This window comes from Uloborus diversus, chromosome 1 (assembly GCF_026930045.1).
Source record: "Uloborus diversus isolate 005 chromosome 1, Udiv.v.3.1, whole genome shotgun sequence".
NCBI classification, from domain to species: Eukaryota; Metazoa; Arthropoda; class Arachnida; order Araneae; family Uloboridae; genus Uloborus; species Uloborus diversus.
The window spans coordinates 156,240,949-156,265,006 of NC_072731.1; the positions used below are offsets into that span (position 1 = coordinate 156,240,949).

At 33.4% G+C, this 24,058-nt stretch overlaps 1 protein-coding gene across 1 annotated transcript in view; it reads right to left on the minus strand.

The window, feature by feature from the left end:
* The window catches only part of LOC129222377 (RCC1 and BTB domain-containing protein 1-like), a 47,445-nt gene that overhangs the window by 20,153 nt on the left and 3,234 nt on the right, over positions 1–24,058 (minus strand). Inside the window, exons 3-6 of the mRNA XM_054856880.1 lie at positions 13,191–13,432; positions 12,579–12,669; positions 3,693–3,760; positions 2,177–2,284 (exon numbers count right to left, since the gene is read on the minus strand). Coding sequence (XP_054712855.1) covers positions 2,177–2,284; positions 3,693–3,760; positions 12,579–12,669; positions 13,191–13,432 — 509 coding nt within the window. The remainder of the gene's footprint in view (positions 1–2,176; positions 2,285–3,692; positions 3,761–12,578; positions 12,670–13,190; positions 13,433–24,058) is intronic.

Here is a 24,058-nt window from a genome sequence, read left to right on the forward strand (position 1 = left end):
GCTTTAGATAACAAAAAATGTGTGGATGTTGTTTATATTGATTTTCAAAAAGCTTTTGACAAGGTACCGCATGTTGCTCTTCTCAGCAAGTTAGCTGACATTGGAATAGGAGGAAAAACTTTACTTTGGGTTAGAAATTGGCTTACTGGTAGGAAGCAAAGAGTAGTTGTGAGAGGAAATCATTCTAATTGGAGTGATGTTTTAAGTGGGGTTCCTCATGGATCAGTTTTAGGGCCTCTTTTGTTTATTATATTTATGAATGACATCAATGAAAATATTTCTGGAAGCATGAATTGTTTTGCTGACGATGTAAAAGTTATGGGGATTGTCGAAAATGAAGAACAAGTAAAACAGCTGCAAGAGGATTTAGATCATATTACTAAGTGGGCAGATAAATGGGGTATGGCAGTTAATGTAGGGAAATGTCAAGTGCTACACTTAGGTCATGGAAATAAGCGTATGAGATATCGTTTACAGGGTTCAGTCATAAATCAGGCAGAAAATGTTATGGATCTGGGTGTCTTTATAAATCAGGACTTCAAGTTTAGTCAACAGTGCAGTATTGCTAGTAACAAAGCCAACAAAATGCTTGGGTTCATCAATAGATCTATTTCAAACAAATCTAAGAAAGTTCTTCTGCCTTTATATAGGAGTTTAGTAAGACCTCATTTGGAGTATGCTGTTCAGTTTTGGTCGCCTTATCTGAAGAAAGATATTTTTGTATTGGAAAGGGTTCAAAGAAGGGTAACTAAATTAGTAAGGGGACTCTCAGATTTAGATTATGATACCAGACTTAATAGGCTTAACATGTACAGCCTGGAGCAAAGGAGAGTCAGAGGGGACATGATTCAGTTATTTAAATTTATCAAAATGAAAGATGTAAATGGATTAAATTTTTGCGGGAAAAGCAGAACAAGGGGTCATTGTTTTAAGCTATTTAAATCTCAGGCTAACTTGGAAATCAGGAAAAACTACTACTTTAGCAGGGTTGTGGGCACTTGGAATAGCTTACCGGAAGAGGCGGTAATGAGCAAGGGAGTGGATAGCTTTAAGAGGGCCATTGATCTTCATTGGGGACTAATTAATTGACTAGGACCAGCCTAGCTGGGCCCAGAGTCTGTTGCTGGTCGTCACATTTGTATTGATTTGTATTTGTAAAACTGCATAGTTCCATTTCTCGCAAATACTTATGCCATTTATTGTTCAGCTGCAGAGATGTGTGGACTTGACACTCCAAAATATGCCATATTGTTTGTGAAATTACATTAAAAAAAAGTACTTAAAGCCAAATCTTCAAGAAATTTGAACCCCCCCCCCCCCCAAACACATCTCTCATTGTTATCATCAAACAAAGATGAATAATGTGACACATTTTTGTTTCCTGGCAATGTAGATAAGAATGAACAAAAATTGAAACCAAAACCCCCTTTTTTAAAGAAATCCTGGACACGGGCCTGCTATTTGTAATTTATGAATTTACAATAGAGGAAATTGCTTCAAGTTTTAAATTATTTAATTAATTTCATACGTAGCTCATAGCATATATTATTTATAATTCAAATTCCAATTTAATCATCTATAATGCTTTTCATGAAAAACATAAATTTTCAAAGACTTTATTACATTTTCATAAAAATATTTTCAATTTTAATCTGGTTTCAGTTAACACTAAAACTAAATTTCTTATTTAGCAAGAATATGAATTTTGCACTTTTTGGTACACATTTTCTTGTGCAATGGATTTCAATGATTCATATGAAACATGGATTTATTTATATTAAGATAAATAAATACCTTTGTGCTGAACAGTAAAGTAAGAAAAACAACGGAGCTTTTGTCGGATGTCTTTTCATCCATAAGCTCATTACTTTTTGCATTGAAAAAGGCGTTCCCTGTAACGCCAAAACACGTGTCTGCTGTAACTGGCAAATTTGTGCTTTTTTTAACGTTGTTTTTCTTACTTTACTATGAATTTATATTCTTCGCATTTAATAATTTCACATCTACTCATTTTTATTGCTGATTTGAGTTAAATTGCAACTTGAAAGTAAATTATCTCAGATTACCATTTTAAGAAATTCAATTTGCACTATCACTCAAAAAGCATTTCACATCAGCATTTTTTAGTTCATCATCTTAACTTAAAAATAAATTTCAACTAAAAAGAAGTACTCACTTTTTGAATAACAGTTCCTTGAAGATTGGACACACGATATGGATTTGCTTGATTTGCATTATTTCCTATTCCAAGCTGTCCATTTCCATTATAACCCCAACCATACACCTAAAGCAATATTTTAACAAACTTGAAAACAGGTTTTGAATTCATAGAGGAAAGAGCAAACTGTTTGAACTTCAAAAATTTCTAAATAAAAACTGCAGAAAATTATTTTGATCAAATTAAATTTAAAATTTTAAAATAACTAAATTATTTTACTTGCTTAAAGAAACTCGTGTTTAAATGGGTTAAGCTAAATAAATTTTAAAGTAGCACAAATTTCAGACAGCAAAAAAAGAAAAATCTATTTGTTTTATATATTTACAAAAACAGTTACAATTTTTTTTTTTTTTTTTGCTCTGAAGATTCATTACAGCTAAAGCCACCTAATACACCAGTACCTCCTAGTATGGGGCACCTGTGTTTCTTTATACATGCACCTAACATCTACAGAGAATGTCTGAACCAGCTGTCTAACAGTAGATGCTTTATGATGTAACTAGAAACAATGGTCTGAACTAGATTTGTGAAAGTTAAAGTGTTAGCTTGTTCATATTTTAAAAGTGCTTCAGTAATCAGGTATATTGTTCTAATACCTTGAAAAACTAAAACTTTAGACATTATAATTCCTCTTGTCTCAACATTAAGTAAATGCTTTTTCAGAATTGATTCATTTTTAAGCATAATTATAGCATGAGATTAAGAATAAAAATCAGGTTATGAGGAAGCACACAATACCAAGCAAAATATGCAAAACTGGGTTGATTTAGGCTTTTTAACTCAAATGATCTAAATCCAAGAATGCTTAATTTCATTTTATGTTCAATATAATTTTATTCCTAAAATAATTATAATTTTTACTCCATCTTTGTCATCTTCAGTATTTACAGGTGAACTCAATAAATGGTATTCAATCTGTTCAACAACTGTGCATGTGTTGGACAATATTACATGAATTATAAATGCTCCTTTTTAACTAATCTAAGTCATTTCCAATTTTTTTTTCTATAATCATTTTTGCTGTAAGCCATAACACCCGACTCTGGGTTTAAAAAATTCTCCTTTAATGCACTTTCTTTGAAAGTGATTGTGGACTAACTGTGGTTAATCTGAGCTTAGTTAATCTTATTTTGGTACTTTTGTTCTGATACAACAAAGCAACCGACAAATCTTGTACACTATTTGACTAAATAAGTCAAACACACATGAAGTCTTTCAGTTAAAGTAAGCAAGCCCATTTATCAAGACACTTATTTCTAAAAGTAGATGATCATAAACTTCTGTTTTAAAGCCAATTATTATCTCCCTTACAAGTACTACTCTCTAAAACAATGACATATTTGATTTTTCATCTTTTTTTTTTTTTTTTTTTTTTTTTTTTTTTGTATACATTTAGTATTGTGTTTTAAAATACTCAGAGCAGAATCCTAAACAATGATTAATAAGCAACATTAAATAAATATATTTTTTTTACTTCTCCATTATCCAAAACTGCCATGGAAGAAGTTTGTCCACAAGCAATAGAAATGCACCTTCTAGATCCTAAAAAAAGGATTTAAAATGAAAAACAAAAACATAACCTGTAACTCAGACACAAACATTTCAAGCTATTCATCCTAATGTTTTCCCTCTTTATTCCAACAAAACACAGTTCGACTTAATATAGGGGAGACTGGGGATACTTGATCTCCACTTTAGTTTTCATTTTTTTTTTCACTGGTGCAAATTATCAGTTTAAAAAAAAAAATGCGTGAACAATCGTAATTGTTTTTTCCATCTGAAAGTATTTTTTTCAGTTAAAACTAAGCAGGTAGTTTTGGTAAAATATTTTTTTGCAATATTTTTATGAAGGGATCATGTATCCCCACATCAAGAGATACTTGATCCTTCATGTGGGATACTTGATCCCACTGAAAAAACATGCAGATTTTTCATTAGATCAGCAGTTTACCTACGGATTTTAGTTTTCTAGATAACGTTTCTAAAAAAAACAGTAATTTCTAATTTTCTTTCTTAGATGATAATGATGTGAACACAGAAATAACATTGTTTAAATTCAACTAGGAAATTTGTAGAAAAATGTACACCACTTTAATGAACTTGGATGTTTTTGATCAGTTACTTATTCTCCAATACAGTTGTGAACAATATATTTTAGAAATAAAACTAATAATAATTATTTTAAAAGTACCATAATGAAGCTAAAGTAACAATAACTAATTAAAAAATTATGGTGATGCAGAGGTTTGTTTGGGAACGCTTGCTTGGGGCTTTTGAAACTGCCCGCTCTCTAAGGGGTGTTGAATTACAGAGTTGGAAAAAAAAAATCACATTTTTTTTAAAGCAGATTTTTTAAAATTTAAATCGGCTTTTTTTAATATTTAAATCAATTTTTTCAATGAAATCAGGGTAAAATCAAATTTTAAATGCATCAATAATCAACTTTAAATTAATAAAATTATAACTGCCAATTCTAAGTAATAATTATTGTCATGAAGCTGTTCATTATGCTTCATTTACTTTATTTAATTAATGACTTTAAATTAATTTATAAACTCATTTTTATTTCCTAACATTATTCATAAGAATGTCAAACTTTAACAATAACAGACCTTTCTAAAATTTTAGATACTGCAAAATCTAACGTAATAATAATAATAATATACTGTTGTACAGTTAGTTATTTCTATTTAAAATTGATTTGAAATATGAAACAGGCAATTATATATGCAGTTAGAATGTAAATATAAAATTGTTTGTTTGTTCAACCAACCAATTTGTAAAAATTGGTAGTTACCGTTAGCAAATCTCATCTTTCACTTTTAAAAACATATTCTTACATTATAATAAAACAATATTTTCCCAACAGATTAAGAACTATTTTTTGTAATTTAAAGCAGTTTTTGAAATGAATTATCTTAGCATATTTGTTTCAAAAATAACTTAAAAGAATTTGAAAACATATTAAAAGATTTAAATGAAAAAAAAAGTTTTGAAGCCTTATCAACAATTTGCAATTTAAAATAAAATTAACTAAATAATAATAATAATAAAACAATCTGTTATAGTCCAACAGATGCAGCAATTACACTTTCTGGGATAACATCTATGTCTATGTTTACTAAACGTCAATGTGTCTGTTAAAACATCGATGTTAGAGAGTCTCAATGTGTTTTGCTTTCAACCATTCACATCTATCACGTTGGAAGGAGTTTCTTCTTTGTTTTCTACAGAATAGACTTATATTTTGTGTTATTAACTTAATAAGATACAACAGTAAATTATCACATGAAAGAATCTGGTGCAGTTAGATCTTTGTATTTTTTTGGCCATTTCCAGTTTTTAAAACTTTGTCCATGTTCATCTCTGTGTCCCATTACTAAATAAGTAAATAAATAAGGATTTCATTTTATTATAAGAAGAAATAACGTGGCTGCTCCTATGGCCTTATGAAGGAGAAAGAAAACACGATTTTTACTTATATTTTTGATGTGGCAAAAAGTGCCGCCCCTCCATCATGTCACTCTGGGCTATAGCCCAGTGAACCCATACTTAAATACGGCACTGCGATGATGACTATAAAAATCAACCTTTTCCCTTCTTGTCTTGCAATAATAAAATTAAGAGTTTTTCAGTTGAATTAATTTTTTTTAAAAAAATAAGAAAAACGTAAGTACAGGGTTCATACTCTATTTGAATGACAAAATTCCATGACTTTTCCAAGACTTTTTCATGACTCCAATGAAAATTTTCATGACCCTGTTACATGAAGAAAATAGCACTATTTAATCTCAAACTTACTAGTTTTTGGAAATGAGCATTAACAAAACGTCTATATGAATACCACAGCCTCATTGAAGCACTTGCTCGTAATGGAAAAAATACAAGTGTACACTAAAAAAACTAAACTATTCTTATTTGTAAGACAAATAAATACTTTTGTGCTGAACAGTAAAGTAAGAAAAAACAATGTCAAAAAAGCACAAATTGCCAATAACAGCAGACAAGTGTTTCGCCGTTACAGGGAATGCCTTTTTCAATGCAAAAAATAATGAGTTTATGGATGAAAAGACATCCGACAAAAGATGCTGTTACTTGCAATTTGTGCTTTTTTGACGTTATTTTTTTTCTTACTTTACTATTCTTATTTGTGTTCATTATATAAATTTAAGTAACGTGAAAATGCAGTGAAAAAAATATGATGCTTAAATATGTAACTTTTTTTTTAATGAACAGGCAGAATGATATTGAATGGGACAAAGGTTGAATGAGTGAGTCATCAATAAATTTTTTCAGAAGTTTCAATAAATTTGCTTCAAAAGTTACCTTTTAGTGTCAACAGAGCATTTAATCATCCACGTAACTTGACAGTATTTTGGTTCTTTCAAGTAAAGCCACATTGTTTAGTTCTTTTAAGTTTCTAAACCAGATCTTTTTTGATTCATTACTGAATGGTTTTTTCAATCTTCTGATTTAAAAGTATACTTGTTTTGTTTACTTATCTGCACATTTTCTAGTGTATATAAATTAATAGATTCAGAAATTCCAGAACATGTTAGATTCCTGACATTGAGCGTAGCAGTGGGTCGCATGGATTAGTTTTGCGGGCCGTATGTTGGGCACTACTCTTTTAGAGTATTAGAATTCCTCTTTTTCTGTATTCTATCGTCTGACTAAAGATCTTTATTTTCTAAAATCTTCAATAAATTAAGATAAACTCTGATAAATTTAATAATAAAGTTCTTACGAGTGATGGAATTGAACTTGGATGCAATTGAATTGCCTTTATTGAGTGGGCGTGGCAAAACCAAGAACATGCAAGTTCGCTACTACAGAATATGAAACATAAGAAGTGTTGAAAATAACAGTTTATTCAAAATCAGTGATGTCCAAGCAGAAAAATCACATCGCAAAAAAAGGCAAGCGACTGCGACAGAAGTGGATGCAATGAGATTTCAAAATTCAGATATGATTTTGTGATCGTTCAATTTTTCACTTTTAATAGCTTTTATGCACTATATATAGTGTTAAATCATTCAAGATTTCTTTAATGCTTTTTAAATTACCGTTACTTTCTCTTTGTCCAAGACATTTTTCCATGACTTGAAATAAATTTCCATGACTTTCAAAAAAAATTTCAATTTTCCATGACTTTTCCAGGTCTGAAATTCGCTTAATTTTTTTCCATGACTTTCCAGGACTTCCATGACTCGTACGAACCCTGTAAGTATCTGTACACTTATGAGAAAGAAAAGAATGCCTAGCATATACTTTCAAAACCTGAAAAATCAAATGCAAACATTATAGTTGTTGTAGTTTTTGAAGTTCTGCTCAACCTAACTGGATGTGGCATCTAAGCACATTCATTATCATCTACTACACTTTTGTCAATTTTTCAGAAAAAATGGATTAATTAAGCATATTACTTTTTTGTTTTATAAAAAACTTATTTACAACTCTGGAAATCCAACTTTGCATTCTATTTAATTTACGTAATAGGCAACTCTCTTTTTTGTTGTAAATCTAACTATAGCAAAATCTTTTTTTTTTTAAATTCAAACAAAAATAATCAATTTCAACTTGTTCAACTTCATTTGTCTGATCAGAACAGTGGCGCAGCCACGGGAGGGGTTTTGGGGTTAAAACCCCTCCCAGAACACAAGCACATTCATTTCCTCCATTAAGATCAAGGGAAAAAGCAGAGCATTTGTGCTTTTCCAAGCGGAATAGGTTTCAACAAAATATTTTACTGCTTTTAATAATCGGGAAGCAGTCAGAAATTACTTTTCAATTCTTAAATATAAAAGTTGTATATTATGATGAGCACCCCACGTCCCCACTGGTATAAAATAGCTATAATGGTGTCAATAAAGCTCTACATGGTATCATGGTACCTCAGCACTTTCATCTCTGCACAAATAAATGCTTTTTAGGGACATCCACAGAGAGGAAGCCTATCGCACCTGATTTTCTGAGGCTCTTAACCAATTCTCATCGAAACCGTTATTAGCTAGCATTTGACATTCAAAAATACATGAATGTATTTGAGGAGGAACTTTTAAATGATCTCGTGAAAAACAAAAAAATGAATATAAGATTAAAGTAAAACTAATAATTAATATTCTGTGCTTTTTTCCAATTTCTTCGTTTCATAGTGACATCAATACAAATTATTAATTGTTTTTAAGAAGTTACTTAGAATGAATAATTACTAATCTGTAAAAATTCTTTGATATTGAATAATTACGCATTGTAAATGAATGGAAAAGAAAGCAACAATTTTCTGTTTTGAAAACTCCTCCCAGAAAAATTTTCTGGCTGCGCCACTGGATCAGAACATTATTCATCAGTAGAGTTACAGGATTTGTACTCAATTTCAGAAATGAAGGAGTTTTGGAGGAGTTTTGAAGAAGTAAAATGAGATTTTGAAGGAGTACTAATGGGCTGTCCTTAAATGATGCCGCATTTTTTTCATCATATCTGACCCTCTTTGTCACAAAATGTCACCTAACACTCTTCACTTCACTTTACAACTCCTATGTCATATGGATGTGGATGACCCTTTTTATAATATCGTAACTGCGATTTACTAAACAATTTTTTTTTAGTGCAATCGCTTAATGCAGTACTTATGTATTTTTAAATAGTTAAAGTTAAATAATAATTAGACAAACTGACTTTTGCTGCTGAGAGTGTGGTGGAGGGAAAGCAATAATAATAAAACTTGAACAAATTGCCAACCACCATGTAAGCATGTTTTACTTCATTTATGCACTGCTGGTGAAAATATTATTAGATGTCTTAGAGGTCTAGTCTCTGCCCATACGTAAATAGCATACGTTAATCGTGACGTCATCGCACGAGCACATCGTAACAGACACTAGCAACTTATGCACTCACCGTACGTACGGTAACTACGGTAGTCTCTGCCAAAAATACCGGAAGTTCATTAATACTCACTGGGATAACGAACGTATGGTAAGCATTAAACCACGCCTTTCTTCCTGTCCCTGTAAGCCAATGGGAAATTAGAATCGTTGACATGAGAACGCTCGGGAGATGAGGCTAGCCTCAGTTGTTTTGTTTTGCTTCTCCTTCCGACGTCTGCTCTCAATCACAGAAAGATGGGGAAAAAAATTTCTTGTTGTTACTTACACCACTCGGGTACCCAAATCAGAAAAAAGGGGCACAAAAGAAGAACCTTTTGACCTAAGAATCATAATGATAATAAAAAAGAGCATTTTTGTTGGAGTTTTTACCATTTTTTTGGAGCATTCAGTAACAAGTTCCTAAAAATTAAAATATCAACTAGCAAAGAAAACAAAGCAATGGAAGGTTCTAATTAAATTCATTTTTAATATATCTTCATTATCTGTCAATATGATAATGAAATCACAAAATATTCCTAATGTAGCGAAATATCATCCTTTGAAACATTATTCTGAATTGTTTTGTAAATTATCAAAATAGCTTTAACACTATAATATTTTTTAAGAATTTGGCTCAAAATACTTTTGTGCCAACTCTCAAATAAAAAAACAGGCACTTCTGGCACAATGGACTTATCCACCGGAGGGGGGGGGGGGGGGGGGGGGGGGAAGGGGGAGGGCATTTGTCAATGAGTTTGAAAGTGTATACATCTTCTTCCAAGTCCATTAAAAAAGAAAAATTATTGGTGTTGAGTTAATACTGCTATCATTTTAGAATTACATTGCTTCCAAATGATGAAGGGAGGGGGGGGGGGGGGCTAAAAGACCAGTCCCCAAATTGTCCAAATTATGGCCCTGCCCAGGAGGACACTGAACTTAAATCTTTGGGAGGAAAAAAAGTCTTCAATTATTTGCCGAATGGAATGCCACAAATATTGTCGCTGAATGAGGATAACTTTGCCTAATAGAACTCCTAATTTTGCTGAATCCGCCAAAAAAATTTGTCGAATAAGGAAAATTTTGGGAGGTCACAACGACTTTGCATTGGGACTCTCCTGGGCCAGTCCTCCCCTTCCATGTTGAGATGGTGACACCTTTGTCTGGCCCTGATCAAGGATTGGGCCAACCAGGCTCTGATCTATACATTTTGGGCCCCCCTGGCAAAAAATTAGCAGAGCCCCTAACTGCCTACTGGAGTTCTACGCCACTGAAAGTCGGGAGCCCCTTTAGTATAATGAGCCACCCCGTGCTGCAGGTAAATAGATCTGGAGCTGGGGCTAACTGAGCCCAGGTCCAAGGAGTTTAGAAACCCATTTCTCTTTAAATATCCAATGAATGAAATTTAATTTGTATTTATTAGGCTTTACATATGCAATTACGAAAAGAAAAATAATTGCTAAAATGTTTTCGTGAATTTCTTTCTATTTGTAGTATGAAAATTAAAACATCATTCAGAACAATTTGCATAACAGATTATTTAACAGTCGATAATATTAATTTCTATGACTGCCTGTCCCTAACCGCATCTCCTCTGAACTGGAAATGTCTGCCAAGAAAATACTGGTACTGTTGAATACATCACACTCTAGGATTCCCCGTACCTACCATTTTTGTTCTAAACTGTTGGATGGGGACCTGAAGACAGCTGTTTTCTGATCCAGGTCAGAAGATGAGTAATTTCTGGTGTAGCACTTCCAGAGGTATTAGTTCTTTGAAGGACTTTGATTGCGACATATTTAACTTGCCCCAGTCACCATTAACAAACATGGAAGAGCTTTGAGCGGCTGGCATTGGACCGGGGACCCTTTGGGTAAGCAGGGGTCCTCCCCCATGAACAAAAGCACCCGCTCCCCAAAAAAAATATCTCTCAATTTTCTCCCCCCCCCCCCTCCCTTAGAAATTCTATTGGCGCAGTCTGTACCATGACCCCTTTCATGTGGGCACCCCTGAGTTAAGAGTCTGACACTATACCAATCCGGTCAACACACCCCACCTTTGGATACGGGTTGTATGTCTTAATTATTAATGACTGTATATACTTTAAAATCACACTTCACTATTTTTATTAACTTGCATATAACAAATAATGTAAACTTCAGAATGCTTTCCATAAGAAAAATTTCCCTTGACACATTCAGACAATCATTTCTTGAGTTAAAACAAAATGGCTGAAAAAAACAAAGTGTTGCCAGTTTTATGTACAAGTACAAATTTAACATTGTTGTCAGGGTTCAAAGCTCTACTTAATGATTTGGTACTTTTTTGGCAGAGGGATCATGTGAGTATATATATATATATATATATATATATATATATATATATATATGTATGTGTATATATATATATATATATATATGTATGTATGTGTATATATATATATATATATATATATATATATATATATATATATATATATATATATATATATATATATCCCCAGGGATCAAGTATCCCTAGTCTTCCCTATATGGTTCAAGAGAGGTAATTTGTTTTTAGAAAAAAACAATTTTTTGCATATATATTTCTACTACAATTTTAAAAAAGTGTGAAAGAATGCTTAATAGAGACATAGAAAATATTCTGATGGCAAAAGTGGAGTGTGGAGAAGAGGAAGTGGGATGTTGCAGTTACTGCTTGGAAGAGGAATCACCTTCTATAAAAGTATCAGACAAAAGTCCTGCAGGTGTTATTTTTTTTCTTTTTCTTTTTGCCCTAGAAGAATCTTTGGTTCTTTCTTTAAAAAACCCACACAATATTGTTCTCTTTTCAATATGCAATTCAATATTGCATGATTTGCATAAAATTAACAATTTGCGTTAATTATGAAGCAATCTTTTAGCATCTCTTATCGACATTTCTAACTTTTTCTCAACAGTACACAAAGCAAAGCATATTGAGTAAAAATACAAATACATTTTATAAAAAATTGGCACATTGTAAAACCTTTAAAGATTTCCTTAGACATTTTTTTCTCATAATTTCACAGATAGTTCCTTACAGTAGCTTATGTGAGTAGTAAAATAAAACTATAAAGTATCTGCACACATAGCTCAAAACTATCAGCAGGAATGAAAATCAACATGCAATGAGTAGATAAAATTCTTAGTAAGAAAATGCCTTTTGCTTTCAATCATGTATTCGTGAAAGTAATAATGAAAATTTTTCATTAATTTATCTTCAAATTTTGAAGATAATCAGTGCTTAATATGGATATTATTAACAATGTTCAGCCAACGCACATATCTACAGAAAATGTATATGCAGAGCATCAAATGTACCCGTGCATGGCACGCACGCCTGTGTCTATATTATCTAGCTATGCTTATGTGATGAAAAACATTGCTTGAGGCAAAAATATCATGATGTGGGTTACACAGTAAAAATCAAAGGCTAAAAAATATGGCAATAAAAATAAATGCAAAACGTATTACCAATTCCAGCAGTGACTTTTCGAGGAGTAGGCTGATTTGTTGTAGTCCCAAGACCAACTTGACCACAGTTATTTTGACCCCAAGAATATACCTAATAAAAAGTTTCATTTATAACAGGTATTTACTTAGGCAAATGTTTATGCACATGAATATCAGAAAATATTTAGGAACATAAATCAACATTCTAACATTTTAAAAATAAAAACAAAATTAATCTATATATTTTTTAAATGTTAAAAAACTTCAGGGGCAAGTTTATGTGAATTAACAGTAGCAAAAAGTACTCCCAAGACATTTTGCTGCTTAATTGCATCTCCCGAATTTTCAGCAGGAAGATAATAAATTAAATCCCCTATGCAAACTAAAACATAGCTATTGAAAAACACATTTCAACTTGACAATACAATATCTTGGTTGAGCTTGCAAAAACTATATACTAGTAAAATTTCATATTTCATCAGTTAAAATATGAAATAAAAAAGCACACAAAAGGCTTTTTCTTAGATTGCTCAGTTAAGAAAACAATTGAAATACCTCCAAAATATATAAAAATACAGCTCCGATAAATCTTTTTAAAAATCATAATTAATAAAACGAACCCGAAATACATACTTCACCCTCAGAAGTCAAAGCCATTGAATGATGGCTCCCACAAGCAACTTCAATGACTTTTCTCCCAATCAGATTTGTATTGATAAGGCAAGGACTAAGACCTTGATTCGTTCCACCATTCCCAAGTTGACAATATCCATTGTGACCCCAACTATAAAGTTCTCCACCTTCAGCAATCGCCAACACATGAGGACCACTGCCATAAGCAAAACTCTGAATGCTTTTCTTGCACAAGCTTTCCACTAAATGACAAAAAGTTAAGTATTTCATTAGCACCAAAATGTAAAATTTTTGAAACTCGAGAAACAACAGTTTAATACATGCTATAGAATTCCACTTTATGAATTTTGCATTGCATATTATACATATTCGACTAGTAGTTTCCAATTTGAGGGGCATGTCTTCCTAGGAAGGCATAAAACACTTGTAAAGGGTCCATGAAGCTGTTATAGGCCATTCATTAATTATGTAAGGGTCCAGAGGAGGAAGGGAGTTGGAAAAATCTCTTCTTTGGGGGTGGGGGTGGGGTTAAACCCAGTATTACGTAAAAAAAATTCCTAGTCGATATTTTATATTAGAAATTGCACGGCCCAGTTGTATGGCAGATATCATATTTCATTTGTGTCTCGAAGGCAGAAAACGTATTAGGATGAGCTGTTTTTTACTTGTTTTACGAAGAATGAATAGCCTAAAATATAATAAAAGAATCACACTATGTATGGCATGTTCTATTTTTACTAATACGACATCATATACAAAAAAAAAAAATTTCGAAAAACATTCAGTCTAGATTTCAACTTTTTAGTCACAAAGAGGTTTTTAAAAATAATTTGATAAGTGAATTCAATAATGATTCCAGTTATGTAAGATTTGCACACATTAGACAAAGGACTATATTGAGATGTTTGTTTATGTTAAATGCAGAATATTAAATTATACTGCACATAACAGTACTTAACCCGTAACAGGGGAGGTGAAAAAGTAGGACATAACAGGGGACGTGAGGTCGCAGAGACCACTCTATTTTCTTTTTTTTTTTTTAAATCATGTAATTTAGATATAAATTCCTGTAATTTCCTTTAGATGTTGTTTGAACTTTTATTAGTACAGGAAAAAATGTTTTTGAATTTTTAACTGAAATATACCTACTAGAGCCTTAAGATTTTTGGAGAAAAATCATACGCAGCAAGTAAATAATTTACTACATAATAAAAATAAATAGATTTTATTAATAATTATACTTTAGTTATTTAATGTATATACAGAACATTTTAATACCAGAAAATTGATTGTACCAAATAATAGGAAAATTTTGAGAGCACCTTAACTATTAGTATATTAGCATCGTCTTTGCAGAAATATTTCGACCCTCATTCCTTTAATGACCTTAAAACATTCATTGTGCAACTTTTGCAAACATATCAAACGACTCTCGACTTCATCCAGAATATTTTAAATCTCCTTTGCATAGTAGGGGTAAGAAAAATGATTCCATCTCTGCTGTCCTAATGTTATAAGAGCTGTGCTGAAAATTGTAACACTGAACGGAAGGTGAAGTCTCAAAGACCACTCCTAAAGAATGAAATGATATTTAAACAAGATACATTTGCCAAAAGATACTGATAAGCAAGGGAGGTGTTCAAAGTCTTAAAACAATAAGCTATAGGGAAAATCCCTACAATCAGACTAAAAATGAAATAGAGGCGTCGGGATAAACTTTTGAGTGGCCTATGAGACTGGTACGTGCCCTGTTAACCACAAAGATGCCGCTAGAGGGCGCTACAGTTGCTGGGGAGTGTTTTTGCTGCTCCTGAGATAAGTGATTTTTTACTGTAATTGTTTATTTTACTACTTTAGTTTCAGTATTTTTATTGTATTTTATCATATAATTAAGTATTCTTGTGCTTTTAAGTCTTATTTTTGATTTACTTGCTTTCTTAAAGTGTTTTTCTATTCTGTGTAGCTAAGCCTAAATTGTGCTGATTTCTTGTTAAGCCTGACTGCTCTGTTTAGGGTGTAACTTGTTTATTTTAATTTACTGCTTGTCTTAGGATTTAGTAATATTTGTATCTTTTACTTCCAATGCTTTCTAATTCTAATAATTAGCATTATTTCTCCAATTTTGTATTTTTGTATTGACTTTTTAAGTGTACCATTTTGAGCTAGAATGGGAGTTATATGCATAATGAAAGAGGTTAAAAGTGGTAAAGGGGACAAGTGGATTTCTTGTGACCTATGTCAGATGTTCTGCTTGTTTAAGGGGAAGGATGAGTCTAAGAAGGATTTCATTTGCACAAATTGTGTTGAACTCTCAGAAATCAGAGTTAGGATGCTTACTTTGGAGGGTGAGTTAGCATTAGGCTGTAGGCGTGTAGATGGGGTAAACACTCCAGAGGGAAAGGGGGAAGTTAGCAAAAAGGAGGTTGGCATTAGCTATGTGTTAGGTAGTGGGAATATTCCAGAATTAAAGGAGGAAGTTAGTAAAAAGGATGTGGGAATTAGCTGTGTGTTAGATAGTGGGAAAATACCAGGGGTAAAGAGGAAAGTTATTGCTGAGGCGACTGACTGGGAAACAAAGGGTATAATTTTGGGAGATTCAATGGTGCGTGAGGTGGGAAACTCAATAGGCAGAGTTAGACGTAAGGTGGCTAGATGTTGTTTGCCAGGGGCTCGGGTGAGAGATGTAAATAGGGTTGCTGAAAAGAAGGGGGTATTTAATAAAGAGGATGTACTTACTTTGTGGGTGGGAACTAACGATGTAGGCCATAGTAACAATGATGAGTTTACAAAGGAATGGGATTCCCTGTTGGACAAAGCAACCAACTGTTCGGCAAATATCCGAGTGGTTGGTTTGCTTCCCAGGTATGGAGTGCATAGGAGTTGGTTAAACCAACGGGCTAGGTGTATGAACCTGGTACTCAAGGAAATTTGCATTAAGCATAGTATCAGGTTTATTAATGTGTGGAGTAGATGTAAACGAGATTGGATTGCTAGGGATGGCCTACATCTGAGCTCTACAGGGGTCAAAATGGTTAGTGGTTTGGTTTTAGAGGCTTCAGAATCAAAAAACTAAGTTGGAATGGGGGGCATGGTTTAAGGAGCAGATTTCGAAAGGGTACTAACTATCGGGATTTTAGTAGAAACGGAAATAGGGTGGCTAATAAGAGAAAAGATTTTAACACTTGGGATTCAAACAATCGTGCAGCATTAAATAAAAGTAAGATGGGCTTACTTAAGGTTTTTTATACAAATGCTCGTAGTATTAGGAACAAGATGGAAGAATTGAAAAGCATAATTATAGACGAGAGGTTGGATATTATTGGAGTTACCGAGACATGGGCTACCGAAAGTGATGATGATTTATTATCTATTGCTGGGTATAATTTGTTTAGACAAGATAGAGTAGGTAAAAGAGGTGGTGGGGTTTTATTTTATGTCAGAGACACGTTAATTTGCAATGAATTGGTAATTAATGATAAACCTAATGAGATTGATATGATTTGGATGGAGTTGATTAGTAATAAGGGCAAAAAACTACGTTTGGGGAATATTTATAGGCCACCCAACTTAAGCCAGGGTCAAGACGAACAGATGTTTAGTATTATTAGTGACATTTCTAGCAAGGGGTCAGTCATCATAATGGGAGATTTTAATTTTCCAGGAATTGATTGGAATAATTTTTACCATAGTAATAGCAGAGAAGAGGATTTTTTGAAAGTAATTGGTGACTGTTTCTTAGATCAAATTGTAACTCAGGGTACTCGACAGGACGCGATTTTAGATCTAGTTTTCTGCGACATGGAAGGCTCTGTTCAGGGGTTATGTGTAGGGGAACACATTGGAGATAGTGACCACAACAGTATTAGGTTTGGGATTAAATTTGATATGCACAAAGTAGAGAATTTTAGGTTTGTGCCCAATTTCAGAAATACTGACTTTGTGGCACTTCGGCAGAGTTTGAAAGCAGTTTTTTCTTCTGGATTGGACAATAGCGATGTGAATCTTCAGTGGGCAGAGTTTAAGGAAAATCTAGCGAATACGGTTAGGGATCATGTTCCTTTTAGGAGAAAGGGTGTCAACACTAAAATTTGGCCAATGTGGTTCTCCAGGGAAACTAAAGACGCTCTAAATTACAAGCAAGCTGCTTTTCATAGGTTTAGAGAAACAGGTCACAGTGCAGATAGGCTCCAATATTGTAAGGCAAGGCGTAAATTTAAGCATTTGGTACGGATTCAGAAAAGAGAGTTGGAGCAAAGACTGGCAGATAACATAAACAGGAATCCCAAGAGGTTTTTCGCATACGCTACAGGGTTTCCGCTACGGTCGCATTTTTCGCATAACGCAAAAACACTATCTGAATTGCGAAAATAAAGCAATGCATTTTCGCTTTTTTGCTCAAATAAAAAATAAATTAGTTTTTTAAATAAAGAAGAAATGTATGATCCTAGAGAGGAAGCGTGCATGGCGATAATCAACTTAATCTTTTTAAAATCTTAGCTGAGATGTTTAAACTACAATTAAGTTCAATAACTATTAGTCTTATCCAGCATTGTGTCCCCCCCCCCCCCCCCCCAAAAAAACTGCTTTATTAGGAGGAGGGAACTGCAACGTTCTAAACACCAATCATGTTTTCTTTTTTTATTTTATGTTTTAAAAGAACTGCTGTTGTACTTATTTCTTCAAGAATGTTACAAATGAAATATGAATTTTATTTTCAACTGGAGATGAAACACACTGAGGCATATATAAATATATGAGAATGTGTAACATTTTAGCATTTTGCTAACATTTTTCCATCAATTTTAGCTTTTATGCTAAAGAACTTTTGAACCCAGCTTAAACCCTGATACGCTAATTCGGGGAAAGTTCGAAATAGTCATATTGGGCCACTGGTTGATGAGCACGGAATTTTAATTCAGGACGATAGTGATATTGCTAATGTTCTTAATAACTTTTTTTCGAGTGTTTTTAACGATAACTGTATCTCAACAGTTGACACCAACAAGACACAAGCTATAGTACAGCTTGAGGACTTTGTATTTTCCAGGGATGACGTTTTACTTCATTTGAAAAAAATTAAAGAGACTAAGGCTCCGGGGCCAGATAATATTTATCCGAAAATTTTAGTTGAATGTGCAGAGGAATTAGCAGATATAATCGCGAACATTTTCAATGCTTCTTATAATTCGGGGACAGTGCCAGAGGACTGGAAGCTGGCTAACATTACACCGCTCTTCAAGAAAGGGTCTAAAGGGAGCAGTGGCGGATCCAGCCGATTGTTTTGGGAGGGGCCATCCGAAGTTTTTGAACAAACTCCGAACTTCCCAGAAATTTTACTAAAATGAAGTTTTAAAAACTCAATTTTCGGGGTATCGGAACATTAGGTGAGGGAGTGGATTTAGGAATCTCCCTTGAAAATGTTTCAAAATTTAAATTGGCGAGTAATTTTTGAAAATTAGGAAACTAAAAACGCATTTTGTCTATTTTTGATGATGTACCGAGAAAGGTCAGGTTCAGGTGCTGGCACCAAACTACTTTTTGAAAATAAAGCTTGGAAACCAAAATATTCTGTTAATACATTGAGAAGTTAGAAGAGGAGGGATGCTCTTCTAGCTCTTCAGCTGTCCATCCTAAAAATGCACCTTTAGGTAATGTTTGCTTACATTTAAGGAAGAGTGAAGGTGCTTAGAATCCTTCCTTCCTGGAAATATTTTGCATTTGAGGCTCTAAAAATTCGATTTTTAACTATTTTTATACATATTTTAGAAAGGGATGGAAAATTCGTGAGCTCCTCCAAAAACCACCTTTTAAAGTTATCATCACGATATAAACTAGGGAGGGGGGGGGGGTCCTATCAAAGATCGTTTGTAATTGAAGTCCCAAAAAATTTCATTTAAGTTGCTTTTAAGCAAGTTAACTGATAAGGGCTGGATAAGCTAATTTCCGTTGACATTTTTGCCAAATAAAAGACTTAAAATGCAATTTTTTGCTACATATCAAGGCATTTGTGAAAGGGCATGGGAAAAGGGGGTTCTTCCCCTAGTTTCGAAATTAAAGCCATAAAAACGAAAATTTAGGCTCTCTTTGGTCTTGTGAACAATTAGGTATACTCTGAGAACAGCAGCATTTAGAGATCGTCCAAGTGTCTGTAGTTGAATGATGTAAAAGATGGAGAAAAATTTTGGAAATAAAAGTTTTGTTTTGAGGGTAGGGATATAATTTGTCTCCCAATTAAGGCCTATGCTTCTTTTTCAGTATAACACATGTGTTAAATTTTGTTATCTTCTCATAATATTTTTTTTTTCTTTTTTTTTTTCTTAAAAAAAAATCCTACAATCACAAGGCTTTGGGAGGGGCCATGGCCCCCATGGCCCCCTTCCAGATCCGCCCCTGAAAGGGAGTGCAGGAAATTATAGACCTGTGAGTCTAACTTCGGTGGTTTGCAAAATTTTTGAAACATTGATGAAAATTAAGATAGTAAATTTTCTAGAGACTAATAATCTATTGACTAGTTTTCAGTACGGTTTTAGGAAAGGTAAATCTTGTGCAACTAATTTATTACATTTCTATGACACAGTTACCATGGCTTTGGACAATAAGAAGTCTGTAGATGTTGTTTACATTGATTTTCAAAAAGCTTTCGATAAGGTACCGCATGTTGCTCTACTTAGCAAATTAGCTGATATAGGAATAGGAGGGAAAACTTTCATTTGGGTAAAAAATTGGCTGACCGGAAGGAAACAAAGAGTAGTTGTAAGGGGAAATTATTCTAATTGGAGTGAGGTCTTAAGCGGGGTTCCTCAAGGATCAGTGTTAGGGCCTGTTTTGTTCATTGTCTTTATGAACGATATTCACAAAAATATTTCTGGGAACATGAATTGTTTTGCTGATGATGTCAAAGTTATGGGGACTGTAGAAAATGAAGAACAAGCAAATCAGCTGCAAGAGGATCTAGATCATATTACGGAGTGGGCTGATAAATGGGGTATGGCTGTTAATGTTGGGAAATGTCAAGTGCTACATTTAGGGCATGGACATAAGTGTACAAGTTATTATTTGCAAGGTTCAGTCATTAGTCAGGCAGACAAAGTTACTGATCTGGGGGTCCTAATAAGTCAGGATTTAAAGTTTAGCCAACAGTGCAGCATTGCTAGCAACAAAGCCAATAAGATGCTTGGGTTTATCAATAGATCTATTTCAAATAAATCTAAAGAAGTTCTTCTGCCCTTATATAGAAGTTTGGTAAGACCCCATTTGGAGTATGCTGTTCAGTTTTGGTCTCCTTATCTTAAGAAAGACATTAATGTATTGGAAAGGGTTCAAAGGCAGGCTACAAGGCTAATAAGTGGACTTTCCCACTTAGATTATGATTCCATGCTTAGAAGGCTAAAAATGTACAGTCTTGAGCAAAGAAGAGACCGAGGGGACATGATTCAGCTGTTTAAATTTATTAAAACGAAAGATGTTACGGGGCTAAAGTTTAGCACTGAAAACAGGACAAGGGGTCATTGTTTTAAGCTATTTAAATCTCAGGCTAACATGGATATTAGGAAAAATTATTATTTTAGCAGGGTAGTGGAACCTTGGAACAGCTTACCGGAAGAGGTGGTAATGAGCAAAGGAGTAGACAGTTTTAAGAGGACCATTGATCTTCACTGGGGATTGTAAATTGACTAGGACCAGTCTAGCTGGGCCCAGAGCCTGTTGCTGGTCGTCCCTTTTGTATTTGTATTTGTATTAATTAAAAGTAAAATTTTGTATTTTCATTTCCTCATACTTAGAGATTTCTATAGGAGAATATTATTTGAAAATCTTTAACTATAAAAAAACAATATGCAAATGGGTCTTGGTATAAATAATCAAAGAAATAATTTACTATGATAGTTCAGACATTATTAATTACAAATCCCCAAGAATAAATACTTGCAAATTCATTTGCTTATAATCATAACTATCTACTACAGTGAAACCTCCAAATAGCGGACAGTCAAGGGACTAGAAGTTTTGTCCGTTATTGGGAGATGTCCGCTATTAGGAGGAACTACTTAATTTACCTTTTTCAAAATGGGCTGTTGTTCCCTTTGTAGACCACAATCGAAACAATTGCGAAAGGTTTACTACATTTTACTTCAAGTGTAATAAATCTGTGTTTTCTTAATAAAGGTATACTAACAGCACACACTTGTCTTAAAAAGCATTTAATCAATTAAAGTAATCAGTTAAAACATTACAAAATCCAAAACATTAATTTTTTCTTTCAATGTCAGTCTCTTTCTATTAGTTGCCATTTTAAAACTCAAATAATATTGTCACACAAAAAAAATCAACTAAATCAACACGCCTTTAGGAAAGTTTGCAACTGCGTAGCTACGATTGCTGCATGAAAAGCAGGTTCGCTTGCCTCTCAATTCATCTCAGGGTATGAATATCCCATTACCAACAGCGGCGATTCGACGGAGCAACCCCCCTCCCCCCCCCACACGCTTTTTATGGTTAATTTATTTATTTTATCTCGAGTATCACTATTGCATGATTGACAATTGGCAATATGACTTTGAATATGGGCAAATATTTCTCATGTCTAAAAATTAAACAACCCAACGAAACCACAGCCCCATAAAGCCGACTACTACCGGCGCCGGTCTGCTCAATTGCATCTCCTGAGAGCCCCAGTTAGAAAAAACGCCCCGTTTCCTCTATTTTATTTTAACTTTTGAATAGTTATTGTGTACAAAATTCATTAAAATCTTAAGAAAAACGTACGTTAATTGTTAGACTGACATCAGTTTTCACCTATCTGCTTTAATACTCTCAAAACTAGCCGCAACAAAATTATGATTTTTTTTCTTTTTCATTTTTTGCTGCCTGCAAAAAGTACCATGCCTTTTAGTTCTTTTTTTTTTCTGCCTCCTACTTTTAAGCCCCAATCCCTGCCTCTGCCCATAACCACCCTTTTAATTCCAAGAAACAGTGATAAGGAAATGACGGGGGGGGGGGGGAGATATTAGTTGTGGAGGATGAAAAGCTTTGTAAGGCAAGCAGTTACTAAGATATTCTGTGAAAAGAAAAAAAAAACTGGAAGTGCTACGTTCGCAAGGGAAATTTTTTGTGAAATAACTGTCCGTTATTCGGAGTGTCCGTCATTCAGAGTGAATTACATGGAATGGCCTATATTAAGGGACTGGGACTTGCAAAAATGTGCGTTAATTAGAGGTGTCCGTTATTCGGGAGTGTTCGTTAAGGGAGGTTTCACTGTATAAATAAAAAAATAAAAGTAAAATTAAAATCATGCATTCTTAAACATGGAAAGTATTTTGCAGTATCTACAAATGATCATAAGTCTGATGTACATTACACAAATTTGAAAATAAAAAGATCAACGCATATTTTGTTCAAAGATTTTTTAAAAAGTTACAAATCATGTAATTTATTTGCCTACTGTATCACTATCAGTGACAACAATTACAGACCCAGTAGCAGAAACTTTCTAGCCAGTTTGCAACACTATTTTGGGCAGTTGAAAATAATCTGCAGCGTTATTATTAGTTTTATTTTCAGTTTTCATAAAATATGCAAGTTCCTGGTAAAGGTCTAGTTTCAAAAATTTTACAATTGGCCAGTGGCCACTAGACCCGAAAAACTTAGTAGCCACCACTGTCACTGAGTTTCAAAGTATAAAAAAAGGGGGTGGGGGGAGAGCAATTTTTACTACTTTCACAAAAGTAAATAGAACTCTGCACACCATGAAAAACAATTATTCAATACATATTTATTTAAATATGGAAAATTTAAAATAGGTTTTTAAATTTTTTTTAAATGAATAAATAAATTAGTAAATGAGAAGTTGGCAGGAAACTGCATTTTAGAGGAATGTTTTAATTTATAGCAAAGCTTCGAAAGCAATGAGGATCAAATACAAAAGGGAAGTTTTTGATTTTTCAATTTTATTTTTATATGATAGAGTAACATGTATGAACATAATAGGTGAAAAAAATTTTGTGATACGATAAGTAGTTTTCTTTTAATTAATTTTTAAAGTTCAAGCGCTTGTGACGTCAAATGGCATAGGAAGTGACGTCACGCGCTCTTCCGATACGGGAGAAGCCGAAGGTCACGCATTCGACTTCGAAGACGAAACGTAAAAGGCTTATCTCCTCGCGTTTCTGGAACATTAAACCTCTCATCCTCTCGGAAATATTTGAATATCATCATTGATGTTACATGAGGAACATTATTTAGATTGTGCTTTAACGAACCCAGTCTCCATAGTGTGTTCAAAAGGATTATTGAATTTCTAAAAAAATAAAAATATCAGCGTGCTCAAAATGTCTCTAGCGAAAACAAGGGATCTTCGGCGGAAGGCTGCCCATTCGCGCCCTGTGACGTAGGCTCATGACGTTTCAGAAGAACGCACTTTTTCGCGTGGATTTTTAAAAATTCATTAAAAATCAACCACGGTGTTTTAAAATTCGGCGATGGTGAATTTTTTAGTTTTGAGGGTCAATTAACAATATCCAATAGCAAAAATATGAACATTTAATAGGTTGCAACTTCCCTATTGTTCAGATAACAATCACGTGTTTCATGAAACAAATTTAAAAAAAACATGATTTATTGTACATTTTATATCATCTTCAATAGTTTGTATTGAGGTGAAGACCTAATTCTGTTTTTGGAAACTTAAGCAAGTAATAGGCTCGTTGATTTCCATTTTGCATATGAGCAAACATGGCGTCTACGCGAAAAATTCATGCTTACAGATTTTTGAATTTGTTACATCAAAATCCTTAAAAATCTACAATTTAGATGAAATACTCAGTTTTTAGCATGTTAGCCTCTAAAGCAATGAAGTTAAGATAATATTCTAA